Below are 23,186 nucleotides of genomic sequence, written 5' to 3'. Positions count from 1 at the left end.
TGTTTATTTATTTTTTAAAAAGAGACTGTGTAGCAATTATCAATGTTTTATTATCCCCCGCCGAAAATTTTCGGCGGAGGATATAGTAATAGTCTCCGTCCGTCCGTCCGACCTTCCGTCCTTCCGTCCGTCCGTCCTTCCGTCCGAAATTTTTGTCCGGAGCATATCTCTAAAAGTATTTGAGTTATCAACTTGAAACTTCATAGGTGGATAGACCTCATCGAGGAGGAGTGCAGTGCACAAGAATGATAACTCTACCTTGCATGATTTTTGAGTTATTGCCCTTTGTTATTTTTCAAAATTGATTTTTGTCCAGAGCATAACTCCAAAAGCCTATGAGATATTAACATGAAACTTCATAGGTGCATAGATCTCACTCAGGAGGTGTGCAGTGCACAAGAATGATAACTCTTCCTTTCATAATTTTTGAGTTATTGCCCTTTGTTATTTTTCATACCTATTTTTTCACCTGAGTGGAGCATAACTCAAAAAGTGTTTGAGATATCAACATGAAATGTCATAGAAGGATAGATCTTATTGAGGAGAAATGTTGTGCGCAAAAATGATAACTCTTCCCTATACAATTTTTGAGTTACTGCCCTTTGTTGTTTTTTTCATGCTATTTTGTCCAGAGCTTATTTGAAAAAGTATTTGAGGTATCATCTTGAAACTTCATAGGTGGATGGATCTCATTGAGGAGGAATGCAGTGATAAAGAATGATAACTCTGCCCTGCATTATTTTTGAGTTATTGCCCTTTGTTATTTTTCAAAATTAATTTTTGTCCAGAGCATAACTCAAAAAGCCTTTGAGATATCAAAATGAAACTTCACAGGTGCATAGATCTCACTCAGGAGGTGTGCACTGCACAAGAATGATAACTGTACCTTTTATAATTTTTGAGTAATTGCCCTTTGTTATTTTTCATACTTAATTTTTCAATTCAATTTTTTTCTCAAAAAGTATTTGAGGTATCAACTTAAAACTTCATAGGTGGATAGATTTTACTGAGAAGGGATGCAGCACACAAGGATGATAACCTACCCTGCATTATTTTTCAGTTATTGCCCTTTGTTATTTTCAGCCATCAGTATTCACATAGGTTTCAAATCTGTAATCACTATAGCCATCAGTTTTCATTACCAAAAGACCTCTTAAAATGGAATTATTCTGCTCTACTACATATACACTCTTCCAATGAGCAAACACATTCGGCGGGGGATGGCCATGTTGACATGGCTCTTGTTATATTTAATATGGATTCTTTAATGTGAGAAAGCAATCCAGCTAGCTTAAAAAAAGTCGGTGGTTCTACTCAGATGCTCGTTTGTGAAATAATGCACAGAGGGGTTGAGCTCTGGCATTGGTCACGCATTTTTCGGTTATATACTTTTATAAATCAGAGTAATTCTAACAGAAAAATGTTGAAGAAAGGTTAACTTACAACTATGGAATATCTTGGTCAGCAATAAACTTTTTTAAAACTATTTTTCAGAAAACAGAGATGCTTGTTCGACAGATACAGTCATAGTAGCAGTTATGAGGGAAGATAGATTGCAGTGTTAACTATATTGAGACAAGAACATGAGATGACTTATCAATGTTTTCAATGTGATTGAACATTTTTTTATTTAGATGTTAGTTGATCTTGTCAAGTCTTTGATTTTTTTAGGGATGGAAACAAATACTAAAATCAATACTCGAGTACTCAGTCATTTTTCCGATCGAGTATTTGGTTCCTCGGATGATTTCCAATGATCTTTAAAGTTTTATCACACAGTATCAACACCGTCTGCATGCTACTTTCATTTTCTATTTTAATTCATAGAATTTGTAGCTATAAGTAGGATTGCAAGAAATACATATAATAAATATAAACATAAGAAATCTTAATGTCAATGACAGCATTTATTATATACCTATAAATTTTCTTCCTGATACACACACAAAGCAAATAGGCTTCAAGGGTTAGAAAATTCTGTATCATGTTAGTGGCAAATACAGTACCATATATGAAAGTGCTGGACTATTTTTGACGTTGGTTCTGATCTTAGTTGTTTATAACGTAGAATTTGGAAACGGCAACCAAAATAATAAAAGGTGTGGCCAGTTTTGCACAAATTACATATTATTCTGTCAGTCATTAATTTATTTCTTGACAGCTACATTTCATTTCCTGAAATTTCTTATATAAGTGTAGTATAATGAAAATCATTTATACATCAAACGAAAAGGTATATATAATAAAAGGAAAATTATGTTGTAGTAGCTTTCTGAGGCTGCTCGTGGCAAAATACAAAGCCTTCGAAAGCTACTACACATAATATTCTGTATATATATTTTTTTATAATTAACAAGTTTCGGCTATCCTTGAATTTTTTTTTTATTTTATCAAGTTTGAATTTTTTTTAAATATATTAATATGAATGCATGCAGCTTTGAAATAGTTGTTACCTATGTATATTTGAAAGCAATTTCACATGTAGCTCTTTGAAAAAAAAATCACTTGAGCAAAAAAAGTGTATAAGCATATAGTGATACCCCGTTCTGTCATCATCAGTTTCTGGGTTTTTTTGCATGGTTTTATTTAGGAAATATTTTGTTCCAGTTATTTACAGATGATTGTATGATCATTGGAATAAATACAGTTAAAGTACACTGATTTTCGTGTTATACACTACAATCCATTGTCGTATCTTGAAATGTTTTCCATGATATATACATATATATTTATATATGGAATAACTATATGGTCTCAACCATGACTTGTGGTTTTTAGCTCGACTATTTGAAAAATATGAAAGCTATTGCAGTCAACCGGCGTCCGCGTCTGCGTTGGTTAAAGTTTTTTGTAAAGTCAAATATTGCTTGAGATATTCAATTGAAACTTAAAATAGTTATTATAATAGTAACAATGTACATCAGATTGACAATTTAGATAACTCTGCCTACAATATTAAAACTTCACATGCATTTAGGGTCATAATTGTACATGTAGGTTACTGACCAAGATCCATAATTTTATCTAGCATTTAGGCTGATTTTTCTCCCCTTTTTCAACTTAGAAATTAATGGTAAAGTTTTGCTTGTAAACATGTTATCTCCATAACTACTGAAGGGTTTGTGCCTTTTTGGGACAAGTTTATGCATTCATGATAATAAAGCAGTGATTTACTTGATAAAGCATCATAATAACAAGTCTGTACCTTTTCGGTCCATTTTATGTATTCATAGGTAAGCATTATTATACTCCCCTTGTGACAACTTTTTCGAATAGTCGAGCCTTACTGTCCTCAGACAGTTCTTGTGTTAGTATAATAATAACTGAACAAAAGTTTGAAGGAGTTATATTTCACAAGGTATGCAAACAATAGCTGTTGGTAGGACAGCACACTCAACTATATGCTTAGTGCTTGACAATAGAAGAACCATAGATATTTAAAATATTCTAAGTTTACAAAAGGACCAAACAAATTTTAAACCCATTCTACAGATATAAGCATTGGAGAGAGTCCTAGCTAGTATGCTCGCAAAGAAATGTATAAAATTTCAATTTATTTCAAAGCCAGATGTCTATGGAATACAAAAATATCTTGAAGTCATAGGCAATCTTTAACATATGGGTGCCTGATCGGGATCAAGTGTGCAAAGTTTCAATGCCATATGTCAATGGACTTTGGAAATATTTGAGGTGATAGACGCCGACGTTCAGATGGCTAGGATAATTCTACTTATTCTTATCGAATAATCGAGTAAAAATGTGACTTCTGTTTTGAAAGTTGGAATGGCATCTGCTTGTAACAATAAACCACTATACAATCAAGAACTGTAGGATACATAATGCGCCCCCAGCAGTGCTTTCAGCGCTTTGATTAAAAAATATTCGTTATAAAACAACAACAAAAAACAACAACAGGTCAGGGTAACGCATTGTAACACGGCCAGCGATTGGCTGAAAAAAAGTGCAGGGAAAACCGTATGAGTCAATTTATACATGAGGTGATTGGATGAAAGTGGGGTATTTTTAAGTATAAAAACTAATTTAAAAAGTAACACTACATTGTTTTCTGAAGAAAATGAAATATTTCATGAGTCTCTGTGATAATTTTGACTTGGATATTTGCATTTATAAAAAGTGTATGTCAGTCCTGTGATCAGCAGAAAATTTCAATGAAATGGGGGGTAATCCTCTTTGAAGTCATTTTGCAAAAAATTTGGTCGGCTACCCCTATATAACAGGAACATTTTTATGTGTCAGGCATTTCATTCTGCTAGAAAAATTACCTCTTTAGCATGAAAACTCAATTTTAAGGTAGGATTAGGGACCATTTCTTATAATGTAAGTCTATGGAAATATCAATGTGAGTGTCTGACCAACATGGCGAGCACTGAAGAGTGGCACACGGAATCGCTCCGTTGTATGATCGCTGAACGAATGTATGTAAATTGTTATGTTTAACACTTTTCTTTTTTTATGTGCAAAATTTGTCTTTGTACCTTCAGTCCTAACAATTAACATTATTTGTGTTTTTATCCAAATATCATAGGATTTCGCGACACTTCAAAAATAGTGTCGGTGTGTGGTGAAATCGTAAATTTATAATAATTTTCCGATTTAAAGTAATACTGCAGTAACTCGAACTCTACAGGTTTCCTAGCAGTTTCCGGCCACAAACCACACTTGAACAAATAAGATAAAAATCAGTCTATTGAGGGGTATAAAACTTGGACAGGACAGAGTTAGGGTACCTTTCCAGCATTGCCATGTGTTTAATGTTGCACTTTCATTTTACTTTTTAATTTGCCTTACTGGTCAAAATAGACTGTACTGGATGAAAATGATAAACGGCCGGAAAACTGCTAGGGGACAGAAACTGCTAGGAAACCAGTTACTTTAAAACAAATTTGTTAACCGATAAAATGCTGCATACATGTACTAGTCAGCTTCAGTGATATTGGGTAACAGTTTATCAAATTGCATGCTTTCGTCCGAGTTGTTGATTTAAATTAAAAAAAAAAACAAACAAAAACTTGGTCCCTATTCAATGACTAAGTTTGAAAACATTCAAAGAAGAGCCATAAGAAAAAAATCCAGCTGGATAAAGCCTGGCAGTATAATTTAGCAGCTACAGGCTTGTACTTATTTGTTGAATGTGTGGTTCAGAAAATATTTTACCATACTTCCTAGTTATATTAATCATTTCATACAGCATTATAGGAAATTGGTAACGATGCAGGATGCCAATATGTTGCAAACATGGGAACAAAGTTATTTCAAGATTGCTTGCTTTGTTGTTTCCATCCCTTTCAGAAAGAAAATTATTGCTTTGTACTGGTTGTTTCCAGTAACAGATTCCAGAGTGTTTCTATAAGCTTATAGCTTCCAGCTCAAAGTAAAATATATTCATTATAAACTGAACTAAATGATATCATAATAATTAAATGATAATTAAATTAACAATACCTTAGATGCCTACTGGCATGCAAGCAGTTCCCGTACAGAAGCAGTACCCGTATTTTTTTGTTTAAACGCTTGATATTTACTCACATTCTTTAAAAAATAATATCAAGCAGATGTAAAAACATCATGTCAGTTTGGCAATATGTATAAAAAGTTTTCATTTTAAATCACGTTCAGACTTCACCTGTATGTTTGAAAAAACATGACCTTGTTAACTTTAGGGGATTCCATCCTTGCACTCATGCGCAAAAATACTTACATGTGTGGCCTGTTAAAAGGTTTTCCACTAATACCACCTGTATACAGATAAATAGGCAATGTGATGAAAACCTGTTTAATTAGCAGAATTTTTACCTATATTACAATATTTAATAATTTTATGGCTTTAATGAGTAAAATACATGTATCATGTATGGAAGCACGCCATTGGCTGTGAATGCCTTGGGGTACTGGTACCGGGTAATAGATCAAGCAATCAGTCTAGTATATTCTGAATTAGATCTACCTACCTCTGGGAAAATGGTCTCTTTAAGAATTATAAATGAAAAATAGGTCTAATATAACAAAATTGTATAATTATAATCAAATGGGTTATATTTTATATACGGAAACTCCTTCTCTTCATACAAAATAATGGATTATTTTGGTACCCCATATGAGGCCTCATAACTAAGGTTTATTTTATGTTTAGAACATAATGGAATTTCCATAATTTTTGTGATGAGCTGAATATTTTAACATTCAACCTCTTGGTGAGTGATCATAAAAAATTTTTGTTTTAAGTAACTAAGATTTTTGTACAGGAACTGCTCGCATGCAAGTATTCCAGTTTTTTTTTGTCACACTTAATTGATTTGAATATCTTATTGATAAATCAACTGGCATTTTGTTTTATCTCCAGAAATGATGCAAAACAGAGTTCATCAACTTCGAACGAACTGTCTTCAGAAGAACTAGAAAAAAAGTTGTTTGACCAAGCCAAGAGTAGGGTAATAAATAAATACATATATATTTTTTACTTTTTTTACAAGAATTATCTTCTTGGAACATTAAATTTTTGCTTGACTTTGAAGAATTTACCCTCAGTCAAAATGATGATTGGCTTTGTCCATATTAAATGATAGACAATTACGTTGATATATACAAGTAGGTAAGGGTTTAAGTATGTTACATATACCGGTAACTAGGGTTCAAATGGGAATGAATTTTTGAAATATGGTTTCTCAAATAAGGATAATTGCTGTGTTTAGATAGTCTTTGAAATATAATCATTTAAACCAGAACATTAATTTTGCAACTTCTTTCAGGATGAGTATTTAGTCCTTGTTTCCAAGTTGATTATACAGTTAAAAGGGGTCAAAGGTAATGATATATAAATTTACATTTTAGCCAGTTTTGAAAAAGTATTTCTGAGCTCATCAATTGGAGGTTTTGAGATCAAATGAATTTGATCATTGAATTTTAAACATATTTACTTAAAATATCACACATGTTTTCAACGACCTAAATAAATCGTAGATTTTTTACCCACAGGTACTTGAAACAAACTAATTTTAATGTTCTATATTGGCTAACAGTCTTATTACAATATATAGAACATTCTAACACTATCGGAATTTTTTCTATATAAACAAAGAAGGCCCGAAGCGTGCATTATTCTACAACAATGCACTCGCCGTTCTTATTATCTCCCTGTGTATTTTCACATTGACGGCGCCATTTTGTTTGAAAAATCTGATAAATAAAACAATTTTTTGTCGAATTTTGTTGTGAAAACTATCTAGAATGAAAGAAAATGGTCTAACTAAGAAAATGAATCCGAACACCAATATCTTTAATTCAGTCGTTAACGCTGTACAGACGTTTAAAGTGTTGTTTACGTGACGTCACAATGTAGCGCCAAACAGCACGTGCAAAACAATCAAATCAAGTACGCTATTTTAATGTCGCAAACGAGTCAAGTTTTACATATATTTCACTTTTAATAATTTGTATTTCGCTTGGAAAATTATAGACTGAAATAAAATAAACAAACAAAGTTTTATCAACGTTTTCAAAATTCGTTATTCTCAAAATGTTTCTACACACGGTAGATTTAACGACAGTTTTTTTTCAACCCACTGGAACGGCCTTTAAAGAACGTTTCTATTGGAAACTCTGAGGCGAAAACAAATTTAACCACCAAACATAAAGTCCAACTTTATAATTATAATTATATTTTTTCTTGACGTGTTAGAATGGAAATAGATATTAATTCTTCGTGCATTATTGTATAATAATGCACGTTTTTCGTTCAAATGCTTTGTAATTAATCACTCAGGCCTATCGGCCTTCGTGATTATATTACTACGCATTTGAACTCAAACCGTGCATTATTCTACAACAATGCACTCAGAATTGATATCTATTTCCTAATTAAAAATAATTTGTTTCAAGTACCTGTGGTTTTGTCAAGACCTATAAAAAAACAGTAATAGACCTATAGATATAACATTTATATTTTTTTCTCTCCCCACAAGCAGTGAGCATTACTGTAGGTGTTTAACTTTATTCAAAACTTAATCTGCAGAATTTCTTAAATGGACTTGTCTAACTTGCATTCTAGGAACCACTTGTCAGTGTTGGGAATATTAAAAGTTAGTCAGGCAACAATACAAGAGCCTACTTTGAAGTTATAGTCAGACTGCATTGATTTCAAAAAATGTTCTTTCCAATTTTAGCATGCAACATATCCTTTCCAAAATGAAAACACAAATAATTACATAATTCATATGAGCTGCGTCACGACAAAACCAACATAGTGCGTTTGCGACCAGCATAGATCTAGACCAGCCTGTGCATCCGCGCAGTCTGATCAGGGTCCATGCTGTTCGCTTACAAACCCTATAGCAAGTAGAGAAACTGATAGCGAACAGCATGGATCCTGATCAGACTGCGCCGATGCGCAGGCTGGTCTGGATCCATGCTGGTCGCAAACGCACTGTTGGTTTTGTCATGACGCGGCTCATATTATGTTTTTTTTATTGTAGATGAACAGCCTCCTAGTCTTGCCACTGAAGCTGTTTTGGTGAAAAGTGAATCTCTTCCAGATGACACCCCAACAATAAAAGGTGGTATTTATCATAAAATGGTTCAACCCTAACTGACTGTTACAAATTTAACTACATCAAACCTTAACATGTGAATTGTGCTTTAAGAAATGAGATGAGGGTAATTGTGATGTAGTTTTGATATTTGTTATATTTTTAATTTCATATGCATAGTAATCAAATTACAAGGATGGTAGTGTAGTATGTGTGAAGAGAGTTTGTGGCTCAACATTTGAGCTACTCTGGAATTGAAAGCTACTTCCTGGAACTAATCTGTGCTGTTGTCAAATGAGGAAACATGGTTGCGACCCAAGTTAGACTCAAACCCATGATCCCTGAGTAGAGAGGCAGACACCTTTACCACTTGGCAACCGTTTTCCCGAAAAGAGTGTTAACCCCAATTTAAGACAAAAATGGTATGATGAAGCTTTGAAAAAAAAAATTCTGCAAAAATATTTTAATTTATAAAAACTTATTATGTTGATTGTGATATATGTCTGTAAAATGATATTTAATTGTCAAATTCATTGAAATATTAAATCTTCTGAATAACACATAAAACCTTGTGGGCATTGAACTCCGTGTAGATTATGTGGGATAAGTTGTTTATGACAGACATAGAAATTAGTAAGAACTGGTTAGTTATGCATGAAAGCTGCTAACTGGCTAGGAGGATTGACGGCCAAGATACATGTTTGACCAAAAATGTGTTAATATCTGTTTGAAAATCTGAAATACGAACAAATGAGATTTGTATCAAAATTTATTTTGTAAATTTATTCAACAAAGCTTGCATATTGTTTGAGAGACTCTTCATGAGTTGAGAATCTTTCAGACTGTATTGTGAATAAAGGATGTTAAGACCTCAAAAAAATTGTCTAAGGAGCGAACATACAGTGCTGTCGTAGACCTGTTTCGATATAAGGTTTTATGTGTAGTTCTTCAAATCACATGATGATATTAATGGGTTTCTTTATCTTAAGGATATGATTTTAACAAGGGAGTTGACTACCACAAGCTTTTACAATCATATGCACGGTCAGGGTTTCAAGCTCAAAACTTCGGCAAGGCAGTGGAGGAAATCAACAAAATGGTAAATAACACAGTTTCTTGTGTAATAAAAGAATTTATTCTGAACTTATAATAATGGGATATTGAACTGGCATTGTTGTTGGGTCATTCGTGTCATATTATTTTTCTAATAAATTGTAAGTTTGGGCCTATATATAAGAGCGGCTATATAGATGTTAAGGTTGTTGACGTCAGACCACTTGCTCCACTACTTTGGTTTTGATTCCTGTCTGGTGGACTCTTTCATTTGAGGGAAGCTATTTTTGCTTGCAGACATTGTTATTTATTGTTACAAGCAAGTACTGAACAAATAAATCTACGGGATTGTTATATTCCTCCTTAATGTTTAATGGATTATTTATGAATTATTTTCAGATTGATTGTAAACTAAAATGTGTTGCCAAGGAAAACTTGAAGGATTTAAACCTGCATCCCACTGGTCGTCCACAGACTAACTGTACTATATTTCTTAGTTACACATCCAATCTCGTGTCAGCTGGTGTAAGGGAAGTCCTTAAATATCTGGTACAACATAATATGGTTAGTACTTAGATTTTCTGTGACAAAATATGTTTTTCTGTTTCATTACTTAAACTGAAAATGTATAACTTGGTCATTTGGTGACTCAAAATCATAAGCTATTTTATAGCTATTTCATAAACTGTAAGAGTATTTTTTGAGTTTTGGAGAAAAAGGGGTGAGCTATTATGATTGCTTTGTTGTCCTTTGTCATTGTTGGAAACTTTAATGTACCTCTTTTGCAAACAGTTTTTAGGGTATCAACAAGAAACTTGGAGCGCTTAATAATCATGATAAGATGAAGTATCAAGATAAGGGACTCAATACCGAAAGCAATATTTTAGGAGTTATGTCCCTTTTTGTCTTAGAGTTTTTGTCTGCCTGATTCGAAGGATGATTCTAAACTATCAATGCTGTCAACATGAAACTTTGAACAGGCAAGGAGTAGTTGTAAAATAAGGGACATTATCCTGAAAGCAATATTTTTTTGAGAGTTTTACCCCTTTTTTACTAAGAATATTTATGAAAATTTGTTTTTATCAGATGAGAGCCAAAAAAAACATTGCATACAGTGCTCTCTTTTTATCATTTATAATTATAATTATGTACCTTAACATTAAAAAAAATCTCAGTAATATCTAACAGTAGTGATCAAAATGATGTAAAAAAATATAAAAAAATCACTTTTGTGACATGTTCCTTATGCATATTTTTCCATGATTATTTTATGGATGTCTAGAGTGATTGTTATGCATAGTGTGACCATAAAAGTTGAAATTTTGCATTATGATCAAAATCATAAATGTATGAATAAATGTACAAAGTTCACATTACCAATGCAGAAGTAATTAAAAAAAATGTAGAACTTAATGCAATACAACCTGTGATGAGCAACACCCTTTGAGAGACAAAAATTTAGAATGTTGCCGAGTGGTTTTGCTCTAGAGAGGTTAAATTTAGTGTTAAGTCTTACTTTTGAAGATCTAATAATGTTATTGTAAGGAGGTTTATGAGGGGGCTTGTCTGCAGAGGTTGCACTTTAGATAATGTCAAGTTGGACGATCTATGTTATGGCTATGTTATGGCTATGTTATGGTTTGATAGTGTATTATATGTTGCAGGTGGACTGTATCGTTACCACAGCTGGAGGTATTGAGGAAGACTTTATAAAATGTATGGCCCCGACTTATGTGGGCGATTTTTCACTTAGGGGCAGAGAACTTAGGGATAAAGGTATAAATAGGATAGGCAATCTGCTAGTTCCGAATGACAATTACTGCAAGTTTGAAGACTGGTTGATGCCAATACTGGACAAAATGCTGGAAGAACAGAAGGAAAAGGTAAGATTTCTGTAACGAATACACAAAATAATGCTTTTGACTATCTACAGACAAAGATTTTTCCATGAATGGTTAAATTGACTACTGCCAGTGCTAAATATTTATAAGGGAGAGAGAAATACATAAATATTTTACCACTGCAGAAATTGCATTTAGTTAGCATGATGCATTTATACTATGTGAAAAAGAAATACAGCATGCCAATGGAAGGTGTGTGGTTTTATTATTTACTTAAGTGATCACTTATTTCAGCAAATTGTACTGCAAGCTATGTCTTGGTTTTTTTTATGCCACCGCAGCATCTGCGATGCGGTGGCATATAGCGATTCACCTGTGTGTGTGTGTGTTTGTGTGTGTGTTATATAGATTATATAGTGAACTTAAAAAATCTTCTTGTGAAAAACCACTAGTCCAATTTCAACCAAACTTGGCAGGATTGTTCCTTGGGTGAAGGGCTTTTAAAGTTGTTCAAAGAATTTCATTCCATGCAGAAATCTGGTTGCCATGGCAACCAAAAGGAATTATAAAAATAAATTTAAAAAATCTTCCTTGTAAAGATCCGAAAGGCCAAGAGCTTAGATATTTTGCATAAGGCATTGTCTGGTAGACCTCTAACAAGATTGTTCAAATTATAGCCATGGGGGTCATTGATTTCAATATATAAATATAGTAAAAATTTAAAAAATCTTATTGTTTGATGGTACAAGGCTTAGAGCTTTAATATTTGTTAAATAATATCATCTAAAGGTACTCTACCAAAGTTGTTCAAATTTTGCCTCTTGTGTCAAAATTAGCTCCGCCCCTGGGGGCCATAGGTTTATCTTATATGTATATAGTAAAAACTTAAAAAGTCATCGTCTCTAAATTTACAAAGGATAGAGTTAAGATATTTTGCATGAAACATTGTGTAGTGAACCTCTAGCAAGATTGTTCAAATCATAGCCCTGGGGTCAAAATTGGTTCCGCCCCGGGGGTCATTGATTTTCATTATGTACATATAGTGAAAAAAAAAAATTTTTGTCTGAAGGTACAAGGCATAGAGCTTTGATGTTTGATATATAATATCATCTATATGTCCTCTACAAAAGTTGTTCAAATGTCAAAAATTGCCCTCCCCGGGGCAGTGATTCTCATTATGTACACATAGTAAAAACAGAAAATAAAACAAATGTTTTCTGAATGGGAGAAAGCTATAGCTTAGATATTTGACTTGAAATGTTGTTTGGTGGACCTGTATCAAGATTGTTATTAAACCCTTGGGTCAAAATTATGCCTTGCCCAAGGGGACAGTGACCTACTTTCTTGTCCTTTGATGTACAGCAATGACATTTTCACCATGTGCACAGGTTTAGTTGTAAAATTGAACTTTGACCTAGATTTTGATGATGTGACCTACTTTCTTGTCCTTTGATGTACAGCTATGAAATTTGAACCATGCGGTGGCATAGCATTTTTCTCAAATGCAATCTTGTTTATTCACAGGTTTACTAGAAAATCTCCATATCATCATGAAATGTTTGTGTATTTTTATGACTAACTAATTGATGCCAAAGTTCTATTTATTGTATTTTTGTGACACCTTTGCCATTGAATTGTAAAATGTCCTCATATTCTTATCTGCATTAAGACTAACAGCATGACAACCTCTGTATTAACATCTGGTGCATATTATTCAAATCATTATATAATTTTTGAGTTAATATGCTATGTCAAAAATTAAGATTCGGTTTTTGTTTTGTCAGTTGTTAGAACAAGGTCAATATTAACTCTTTTCTATTTCAGAATGTCCTGTGGACTCCATCCAGAATGATAGATAGACTGGGCAAGGAGATTAACAACCCAGATTCTGTGTATTATTGGGCACATAAAAACAACATTCCAGTCTATTGTCCAGCTATCACAGATGGTTCACTAGGAGATATGATCTACTTTCATTCCTATAAAAACCCTGGACTGGTTCTAGATCTTGTACAAGGTAAGTCTTGACTGGTTTAAAAGTATGTCTTGCTAAATTTTTTATTTTTTTATGGAGAGGATAATGTTGCTGACTTCAAATCACTTAGGCATAACAATGCTAAGGTTCGAATCCTGTGAATACTTACATATGAAGAACCTTTGCTGCTAGTTTATTGGAGGTTGATGGTCTATACCTGTATATGCTTATGCCTTAATTATACCCCCAAAAACGAAGTTTGGGGGGGGTATATAGGAGTCACCCGGTGGTCGGTCGGTCGGTTGGTCGGTCGGGCGGTCGGTCGGTCGGTCCAGACGTCCGTTGCATTTTCCTTGTCCGGAGCATAACTTGAAAACTAATGGTTGGAATTCAATATAACTACATACAATGGTCAAGCACATTGAGAGGAAGTGCAGTGCACAAGAACCATAACTCTATCTTGACTAATTACAGAGTTATTGCCCTTTGTTACTTTTCCTTGTCCGGGGCATAACTTGAAAACTACTGGTTGGAATTCAAAACAACTTCATACAATTGTCAAACACAATAAGGGGAAGTGCAGTGCACAAGAACCATAACTCTATCTAAAGTAATTACAGAGTTATTGCCCTTTGTTGCTTTTCCATTGCTTTTTTTTTTGTCCGTTGCATTTTCCTTGTCCGGAGCATAACTTAAAGACTAATGGTTGGAATTCATTATAACTACATACAATGGTCAAGCACATTGAGAGGAAGTGCAGTGCCTAAGAAACATAACTCTATCTTGACTAATTACAGAGTTTTTGCCCTTTGTTACTTTTCCTTGTCCGTGGCATTACTTGAAAACTACTGGTTGGAATTCAAAACAACTTCATACAATTGTCAAACACAATAAGGGGAAGTGCAGTGCATAAGAACCATAACTCTATCTAAAGTAATTACAGAATTATTGCCCTTTGTTGCTTTTCAATTGCCTTCTTTTTTTTGTCCGGAGCATAACTTGAAGACTAATGGTTGGAATTCAATATAACTACATAAAATGGTCAAGCACATTGAGAGGAAGTGCAGTGCATAAGAACCATAACTCTCTAAAGTAATTACAGAGTTATTGCCCTTTATTACTTTTCCATTGCTTTCTTTTGTCCGGACCATAACTTGAAGACTAATTGTTGGAATTCATTATAACTTCATACAATGGTCCAGCACATTGAGAGGAAGTGCAGTGCACAAGAACCATAACTCCATTTTGACTTATTACAGAGTTACTGCCCTTTGTTTCTTTTCCTTGTCCAGAGCATGACTTGAAAACTACTGGTTGGAATTCAAAACAACTTCATACAATGGTCAAGCACAATAAGGGGAAGTGCAGTGCACAAGAACCATAACTCCATCTTGACTAATTACAGAGTTATTGCCCTTTGTTACTTTTCCATTGCTTTCTTTTGTCCAGACCATAACTTGAAGATGTATTGTTGGAATTCATTATAACTTCATACAATGGTCAAGCACATTGAGAGGAAGTGCAGTGCATAAGAACCATAACTCCATCTTGACTAATTACAGAGTTACTGCCCTTTGTTACTTTTCCTTGTCCAGAGCATGACTTGAAAACTACTGGTTGGAATTCAAAACAACTTCATACAATGGTCAAGCACAATAAGGGGAAGTGCAGTGCACAACAACCATAACTCCATCTTGACTAATTACAGAGTTATTGCCCTTTGTTACTTTTCCTTGTCCAGAGCATAACTTGAAAACTACTGTTTGGAATTCAGTACAACTTCATACAGTTGTCAAGGACATTCAAAGGAAGTGCAGTGCACAAGAGCCATAACTCCATTTTGACAAAATACAGAGTTACTGCCCTTTGATACTTTTCCTTGTCCGGAGCATAACTTAAAACGTACTGGTTGGAATTCAAAACAACTTCATACAATGGTCAAGCACAATAAGAGGAAGTGCAGTGCACAAGAACTATAATTCTATCTTCAGTATTTATAGAGTTATTGCCCTTTGTTCTTTTTCTTTGTCTTTCTGGACTTATATTACAGAGTAATTCAATTAAACTTCATCAATGGCCAACCACATTGAAAGGAAATGCAACATAAATAAACCACAATTATCTTTAATTGCCCACAACCATAACTCTATGTTTCAATTCTTTTACAAGGTATTCTGCTACTAGTAACATCCTCATTTCCGAAGCAGACTTGTGGGGGTATTAATCACATTTAGTGATAGTTCTAGTTAATACTTAAAGGGGCACACAAAGGTCTCCATCCACCAGAAATGCTTGAAAGTCACCATTTGACCTTTAAACCGTTAAAATGACTTTAAACCTAATTTGCATTTTGTCATTATTATGTGCCATTTAACAGTTTTGAGTTTTTTTTGAGGTTTTCGTTAAAATGTGTGTATATGATATAATTTTAGAAAGGTTTTGAAATGTGTTCAATTATTGCACTGACTTTTTCCATCTGTCTTTATGTCTGTCTTTAAGTGCTTTTTTAACCATCCTGTATAATGTCTTAGAAGAAGTTACTGCTCTGGACATTTCCATAAATAGAATATACATTTGGAAACATTACAGTTACCTCCCTTTGTACTCATTTACGGTTGACTGTGTAAGACCTCTATTAATAATGCTGGATTTTTAAATAACCTTTATTTATATACATTATACTCTCATGTACTTCCTATCTTATAAGACTTGATGCCCTAATTTACTACATACTTAAATTAAAAGACTTATGAATTCAAATGCATATTTCAGATATTCGAGGTGTAAACAGTATAGCTGTACAGTCAGTGAACACCGGTATGATCATTCTGGGAGGCGGAGTTATAAAGCATCATACATGCAATGCTAATCTTATGGTAATTATTAAATGCATAAATTATTATTGAGGCGGGGTTACAATGTATAAGACACATACAGTCATGCATTGCTAATTTAAAATCATGGTAATTATTTACATAATTTGATATTATCAATACCCATTACTTTTCCAATGACTGCATTGTTGAGAGGTTGCTAATGAATCAGATAAGAGAGTACATTTTATATGCATTTTATTCCTATTTCCTGAAATAAAAGCACTTGAAGTCTTTATAGTATTTTCAGTTCTTATCATGCAATAAAGTATTTTAATTATCTTCTTCTTTTGTAGAGGAATGGTGCAGATTTTGCTGTATATTTAAACACTGCATCAGAGTTTGATGGCAGTGACTCAGGTGCAAGCCCAGATGAGGCAATATCCTGGGGTAAAATAAAGAAGACCGCAAATCCTGTAAAGGTATTTGTCCATGCAAAAGTTTTTATTAATATTCAATATTTTTATAATTAACTATTTTAATAATCATTATGACTACTCAGTTAATTTCATATTTCATATTTTATTATAATTTGATGATTTAAGGGGCCTAATTGGCTAAGTTGTTGAGGTCAGTGACCTTAAATTACTTGACCTTCATTTCTGTTGGTTCAAATCACACCAGAGACTTAATGAGGAAGCTATCCAGTAAGATAACAATGTTAATGGTGCCTTTATCAATGCAGAGGAAGTCTGAAGTCTTGCTTCACCATTAAAGCTGAGCAGATGCCATATGACATTAACAGTGTCAGTGTGGCTTAAAACACACTCAGAAAAAAAGGAAAGATTATTGTCTTGTCAGATCTCTTAAACTTATTTTACTCATTATATTACATAATGCATTAAGGCTTTGTATGTTTGTCTTTTAAGTTATGTGTGTTAAGTAGGGTATTATTAAAATGTTTAACGATAGAATAAAGAGAGCAAGGTATCTGTTCTCTTGCCAAATGTATGTGATATTCAAATATTGCTGTGACATTTGAATTGGCTATTTTTTTATTCAATTGATTCAAAATTGATCTGCTAAGATGGTAGAGTCTGATAAAGACTGCATGGATTCTAATGGTGTGTCGGAAATTTGCTATCATGCCCATTTATGTTGCTTAAAAGATAGGCTTTTTTAATGAGCGTCCTATCATAAAGATATGTATGTTTAACATTTGGATATATTTGGATATTACAGATCTGTGCCGAGGCCACTCTTGTGTTTCCTCTACTGGTGGCTGAGTCCTTCGCTCGCAGACAACAGGAATTCCTCGATTTTTCCTCGAAAGAAAAGAAAGAGAATAATGTGGACAGCTTTGAAATTATTAAATGACACTAGAAATACATTTAATATATGTGCATAGGCGAAACCATATCTGTGATATCAGTAAGACAGTGATTAATAATGAGAAATTTTAATCAAACAATCTATCATTTTACCCCACTAAATAAAGTTGTCGGGTCGGTGTATGTATTAAAATAGGACGGATCATCAGAACATCAGTATTGAATGTCAAAGTTTGATTTACTTGAAAAATACAACTTGAACCCCTTAATGAAAGCCTCAAGTGCTTGAAAACGCCTCTTAATCTTTTCTTGAAGTTCCAAAAGGTAGAAATAGCTAAATCTTTTGGTTTAAACATATTTATTTCAGCTCGATTATGAAACAAGTTCTTGCAACTTATATTAATCACTTTCGAGTCTGCTTCCTAGAACCAACCAGTACTGGTGTCATATGAAGAAACATGGTCGTGACCCGAGTAGGGCTCGAACCCATGATCTCTGGATTGAGAGGCAGACACCTGAACCACCGCTTAATCTTTTAACTTGTATCAAGTTTAAAATATGTATTTTGGTTAGTGATAACTTTCCATCATAATGTCTTTTTTCTATTTAATAGCTACTTGCACTAGTAACCATTTGGAATGATCAAACTATATTGCAATAGATTTAATATATGATTTCTTGTTGTGTTGTTCAATACAAGTGAAATATAGTCTCCACCACAGACACTTCACCATCTCATACTAATATAAGCAAAAATTGAAAACTAATTCTTGTAATAGATAATACTTTTAGTTTTTAGCTCACCTGAGCATATGCTCAGGGTGAGCTATTAGGATCACTCTTCCTCCGGCGTACGTCGTCCGTTGTCCATTCACACTTTTAAAACGACATCTCCTCTGAAACCATAATGCAGATCATAATGAAACTTCACAGGGATGTTCCTTGTGTGAAGCCTTAACAAAGTTGTTCAAAGAATTCCATTCAATGCAGAACTCTGGTTGCCATGGCAACCAAAAGAAAAAACTTTAAATATCTTCTTCTAAAAAACCCAAAGAGCTAGAGCTTAGATATTTGGCATGACACATCTTCTAGTGAGTGTCTACCAAGTTTGTTCAAATAAAAGCCCTGGGGTTAAAATTGGCCCCGCCCCAGGGGGTCATTGATTTTTCCTATATGCATATAGTAAAAACTTAAAAAATCTTCTTTAAAAGAACCCAAAGTGTTAAACTAAGATATTAAGCATGAAACATGTTCTAATGGATGACTACCAAGTTTGTTCAAATAAGAGCCCTTGGGTCAAAATTCGCCCCGCCCCGGGGGTCATTGATTTTCCTTATATGTGTATAGCAAAAACTTAAAAAATCTTCTTTGAAAAAAACCAAATAGCTAGAGTTTAGATACTATGCATGAAGCATCTTCTAGTGAGTGTCTACCAAGTTTGTTCAAATAAAAGCCTTTGGGTCAAAATTGGCCCTGCCCCGGGGGTCATTCATTTTCCTTATATGTGTATAACAAAAACTTAAAAAATCTACTTTGGAAAAACTCAAATAGCTAGAGTTTAGATATTAAGCACGAAGCATCTTCTAGTGAGTGTCTATTAAGTTTGTTCAAATAAAAACCCTGGGGTCAAAATTGGCCCCGCCCAAGGGGACATTGATTTTCCTTATATGTGTATAGCAAAAACTTAAAAATCTCCTTTGAAAAAACCCAAATAGCCAGAGTTTAGATATTAAGCATGAAACATCTTCTAGTAAGTGTCTACAAAGATTGTTCAAATAAAAGCCCTGGGGTCAAAATTGGCTCCACCCCGGGGCTCATTGATTTTCCTTATATGTGTATAGCAAAAAATTAAAAATCTTCGAAAAATCCGAATAGCTAGTGTTCAGATATTAAGCATGAAACATTTTCTAGTAAGTGTCTACAAAGATTGTTCAAATAAAAGCCCTTGGGTCCAAACTGGCCCTGCCCCAGTTGTGTCATTGTTTTTAACTATATGTGTAAAGAAAAAACTTGACCAGCTAGACCTTAGATGTTTAGCGTGAAACATCTTCTAATGGGTGTCTACCAAGTTTGTTCAAATAAAAGCCTTGGGGGTTTAAACTGGCCCCGCTACGGGGGCCTATATACCGGTGAGCGACTATAGGGCCATCATGGCCCTCTTGTTTATATTCAGGGGCAAAGAAAGGGCGGAGTCTATACTCCAAGTGTCTGTGGTCTCTTCCACTCATTCGTTATAATTACCATGATTACTATAAACTTCAGAGGGTCTTCTTTGGACAAAATGAGCATCAGAAACCTAACCCAAATAACATGTCCGAGAGATCTCCGCATGGCATGGCCATTTTTGCAAACGGCGATTTGTTCTTTGTCTATATAAAGTGCATGAATTTTCGTAAAAACCCTATATCCTAACACCAACCGTTCAAACACCATTAGTCTGATTTCTTTGCAAATTCGTTTTTGTACAACTTTAGAGGATCTTCTATGTACAAAATGAGTACCAAAGCCCTAACCCAAATAATATATCCGGGAGATTTACGAAAATTCATGCACCACTTTATATAGACAAAGAACAAATCGCAGTTCGCAAAAATGGCCATGCCATGCGGAGATATCTCGGACATATTATTTGGGTTAGGGTTTTGATGCTCATTTTGTACAAAGAAGACCCTCTAACGTTGTACAAAATCGAATTTGCAATGAAATCAGACTAATGGTGTTTGAAGGTTGGCTTTAGGATATGGTGTTTTTTACGAAAATTTATGCACTTTATAGTAGACAAAGAACAAATCGCAGTTCGCAAAATTGGCCATACCATGCGGAAATCTCTCGTACATATTATTTGGGTTAGGGTTTTGATTCTCATTTTGTACAAAGAAGACCCTCTTACTTGGAAAACCAAGAAATATAAACATGTATATCAATTCGCTAAACAAACAGAATCTAAACAAATCAGACAAAGCACAAAAAACATTTTTGATATAAATTAACTCGTCGAAGGAATAAAAGTTGGGCAGAATTCAACCAGGAGCATGCAGTCAAAATTGATGGCATTATAGATAGAATATTTCAACAAGACACTTTCCACCAAAAAAAAATTCTTAATACTTGCGCAAGCCTTGGTGGTGCATAATTGTGCATAATATATTATGTGTCAACGTCAGGTGTTTGCTGGGATTAAGTGAATATATTTTAAAATGTAAACCAATCGGTATACATGCGATTTTTAAGTTTTGTAAACGTATATACATGTTTGTTTGACTTTGTCATTATTTTTAGTATATCAGTAAAATAAATAAGCCATCTTTTCTGTGTAGATGTGAATTTTGTCTACCTTAATTTTGTGTTCATTTATTGTAATGCCACTCATCGTCATTTTACTCTATTGTTTTGTATTATGTTACCGGCCAATGTCAGACGCGAATAACAAGCCTTTTTATATCGTATTGTTAAATAAAGTTTTACCCTCTTATTATTTAACAAACAAAATCCCAATAATTGGTCAATTATCACCTGCATAATGTCCAACTCTATATGCGGTTATTAAAAATTTCATTTAACTATTTAAATTAATTCTCAATTAATAAAATGCATTACTATAATTTATGTTTATAATGATATTAAAAGAAAAAAGACAATTTTTAAATATTTTTATTACATTAAATCACGGTCCACATCGTCTCGAGTCAAGGTCCGCCCTGTCCCAAAATATGGTCTACCCGTCCAATTAACATACGGTCCATCCTGGTACAGTCCGCTCTGTCTCACGGTCCGCCTTGTCCTACGACCATCAATACTAGAGTCTGACCTTTTATGAATAATAGCCGAAGATGTTCCAATTGTAAATCACATAAACTACTCTTCAATTTGGAGGAAGAAGCACTTTGTTCGAAAAAAAAAAAAATTGTTTCACTTAGATCTACTAATATTTTAAATATACGAATAAATGTCAGGTCTCGAACCTCTTGGAATCCCTGGTGGGGACCATCTCCGCGAAGCCCTCACAAACTGCTCGGATCCACTGGCTGCCATTGAAGAGTTCCAGCAGGAGAATGGCGTACTCCTACCGTCTCTAAAACCTGCTCTCCCATTTTTAGATCTTCATGGTGTCAAAAGATGTGAATTTCACCAATCAGTACTGGAGGAAGTTCGAGAAAAACTGATACAGAAAATAAATGAAGTGGTAAATGGAGATGATAAAGAACGTTTTCAAAAGATTGAGACCATGTTAGAGAAGAGTTTTTGTGTGATTGGAGTGGCATCACTAAGGCCTGTTATAATGAACATGTTGAAAACTTTACCTAAGATTAAAGATGTTTATCTGAAAGAGATTCTTGATGATAAAGAATTGTATAAAGAAGCTGCAACAGAAGTGAAGAGACAGATTTGGGAAGAAAATCAGGCATTATTTGGAGACGAGGTTTCACCATTGCTCTCTCAGTATATCAGGGAAAAGGAAAACACTTTGTTTAGTCATGAGAATTCTTTATCAACATTTTTCTTAATGTCTCCAAAAGCAAGACGCCAAGGTGAAGTCGTTCAGAAGCTTACACATATGGTTGGGAAAAGCGTTAGGCTTTATGATATGGTGTTACAGTTCCTCAGAACTCTGTTCTTACGGACAAGGAATATGCATTACTGTACACTAAGGGCAGAGCTTTTAATGTCTTTGCATGATCAAGAAGTGAATGACATTTGTGCAGTTGATCCATGTCATAAGTTTACGTGGTGTGTTGATGCTTGTATAAGAGAAAAATTTGTTGACTCCAAACGCGCAAGAGAGTTACAAGGTTTCTTGGATGGGATAAAAAGGGGACAGGAATTTGTTCTAGGGTAAAAGTTTAAGAGTATTATTATACAAATCTGTTCTTTCCTTGTATTTACTATAAAGGTATTTAGCAAATTAGCGCTTTAACTTTTAATTATATCTTTATATAATAATGTGATCTTATATCTTTATATGATCAAGATCATATTATTAAAATGTTTAATATTTTTCTAGATGGTATTTTACAAAAACAAATTATACTGCAATTATTCATTGTCAATATCTTATATTTATTATAGATTATTAATGGGAAGTGGCCCATATGGCTAGTCAAAAGTTCTAGTAGTACACAAGTCACCTACAGCTAGACAGGACTCAGGAGTGCCCAGGACACACTGTATTGTCTAGCCGTATGGCACTTTTCAAAATTATATGAAAGTGAAAATGCATATATATGTTATTTTGTGTCTTTAGTTTAAACAACAATTTTAACCAAGAATCTGCATATATGTCTGATGCCCTGGCATTTTGTCGAAGAAAAAAAAAGGAAGGAAATGCAAGCGTTGTCATCTTGATAAAAGTGTCAAAGTTGCATGACGCATTATGCAATGTACATTGTATATGGGTATGGAAAGTTATTTTTATGATAAAATAATAAATAGTCTTAAGTTATAATAGTGAAAAGCAAAAACAATATGAGCAACTTATAGCAATTGTGTATTTTTATTTTTGAATAGATAAATATCGAACGTAAAAGCACGATCAATAAGCCTAAATTAAAGCTTATACAGGTACTGACAGTAGAATTGTTACATGTAGAATGCGTTTCACGGAATATGCAAAATTTCCTTAATGATGAACA

The 23,186-nt window shown here is 33.8% G+C and overlaps 2 protein-coding genes across 2 annotated transcripts; both read left to right on the top strand.

Annotated features, from left to right (window-relative positions):
* The first annotated feature begins 3,946 nt into the window (after positions 1 to 3,946).
* On the top strand, positions 3,947 to 18,230 carry LOC132745373 (deoxyhypusine synthase-like). Its single transcript, XM_060734280.1, has 11 exons — positions 3,947 to 4,436; positions 6,362 to 6,449; positions 6,768 to 6,822; positions 8,490 to 8,570; positions 9,533 to 9,642; positions 9,996 to 10,160; positions 11,261 to 11,479; positions 13,262 to 13,454; positions 16,185 to 16,288; positions 16,582 to 16,707; positions 17,468 to 18,230. The coding sequence occupies exons 1-11, from the start codon at positions 4,378 to 4,380 to the stop codon at positions 17,600 to 17,602; spliced, it is 1,335 nt and encodes a 444-aa protein (XP_060590263.1). The 5' UTR covers positions 3,947 to 4,377; the 3' UTR covers positions 17,603 to 18,230.
* A 3,169-nt stretch (positions 18,231 to 21,399) lies between these two features.
* On the top strand, positions 21,400 to 22,408 carry LOC132745372 (negative elongation factor B-like). Its single transcript, XM_060734279.1, has one exon. It carries the CDS (start codon positions 21,503 to 21,505, stop codon positions 22,391 to 22,393), a length of 891 nt encoding a protein of 296 aa, XP_060590262.1. The 5' UTR covers positions 21,400 to 21,502; the 3' UTR covers positions 22,394 to 22,408.
* Positions 22,409 to 23,186: the final 778 nt, after the last annotated feature.

The sequence above is a fragment of the Ruditapes philippinarum genome, unplaced genomic scaffold, assembly GCF_026571515.1.
Source record: "Ruditapes philippinarum isolate M1 unplaced genomic scaffold, ASM2657151v2 ctg15018_1_1_1_1, whole genome shotgun sequence".
Classification (NCBI taxonomy): domain Eukaryota; kingdom Metazoa; phylum Mollusca; class Bivalvia; order Venerida; family Veneridae; genus Ruditapes; species Ruditapes philippinarum.
Note: the sequence above shows the minus strand (reverse complement) of the source record. Positions and strands in the feature narration are given on the sequence as shown.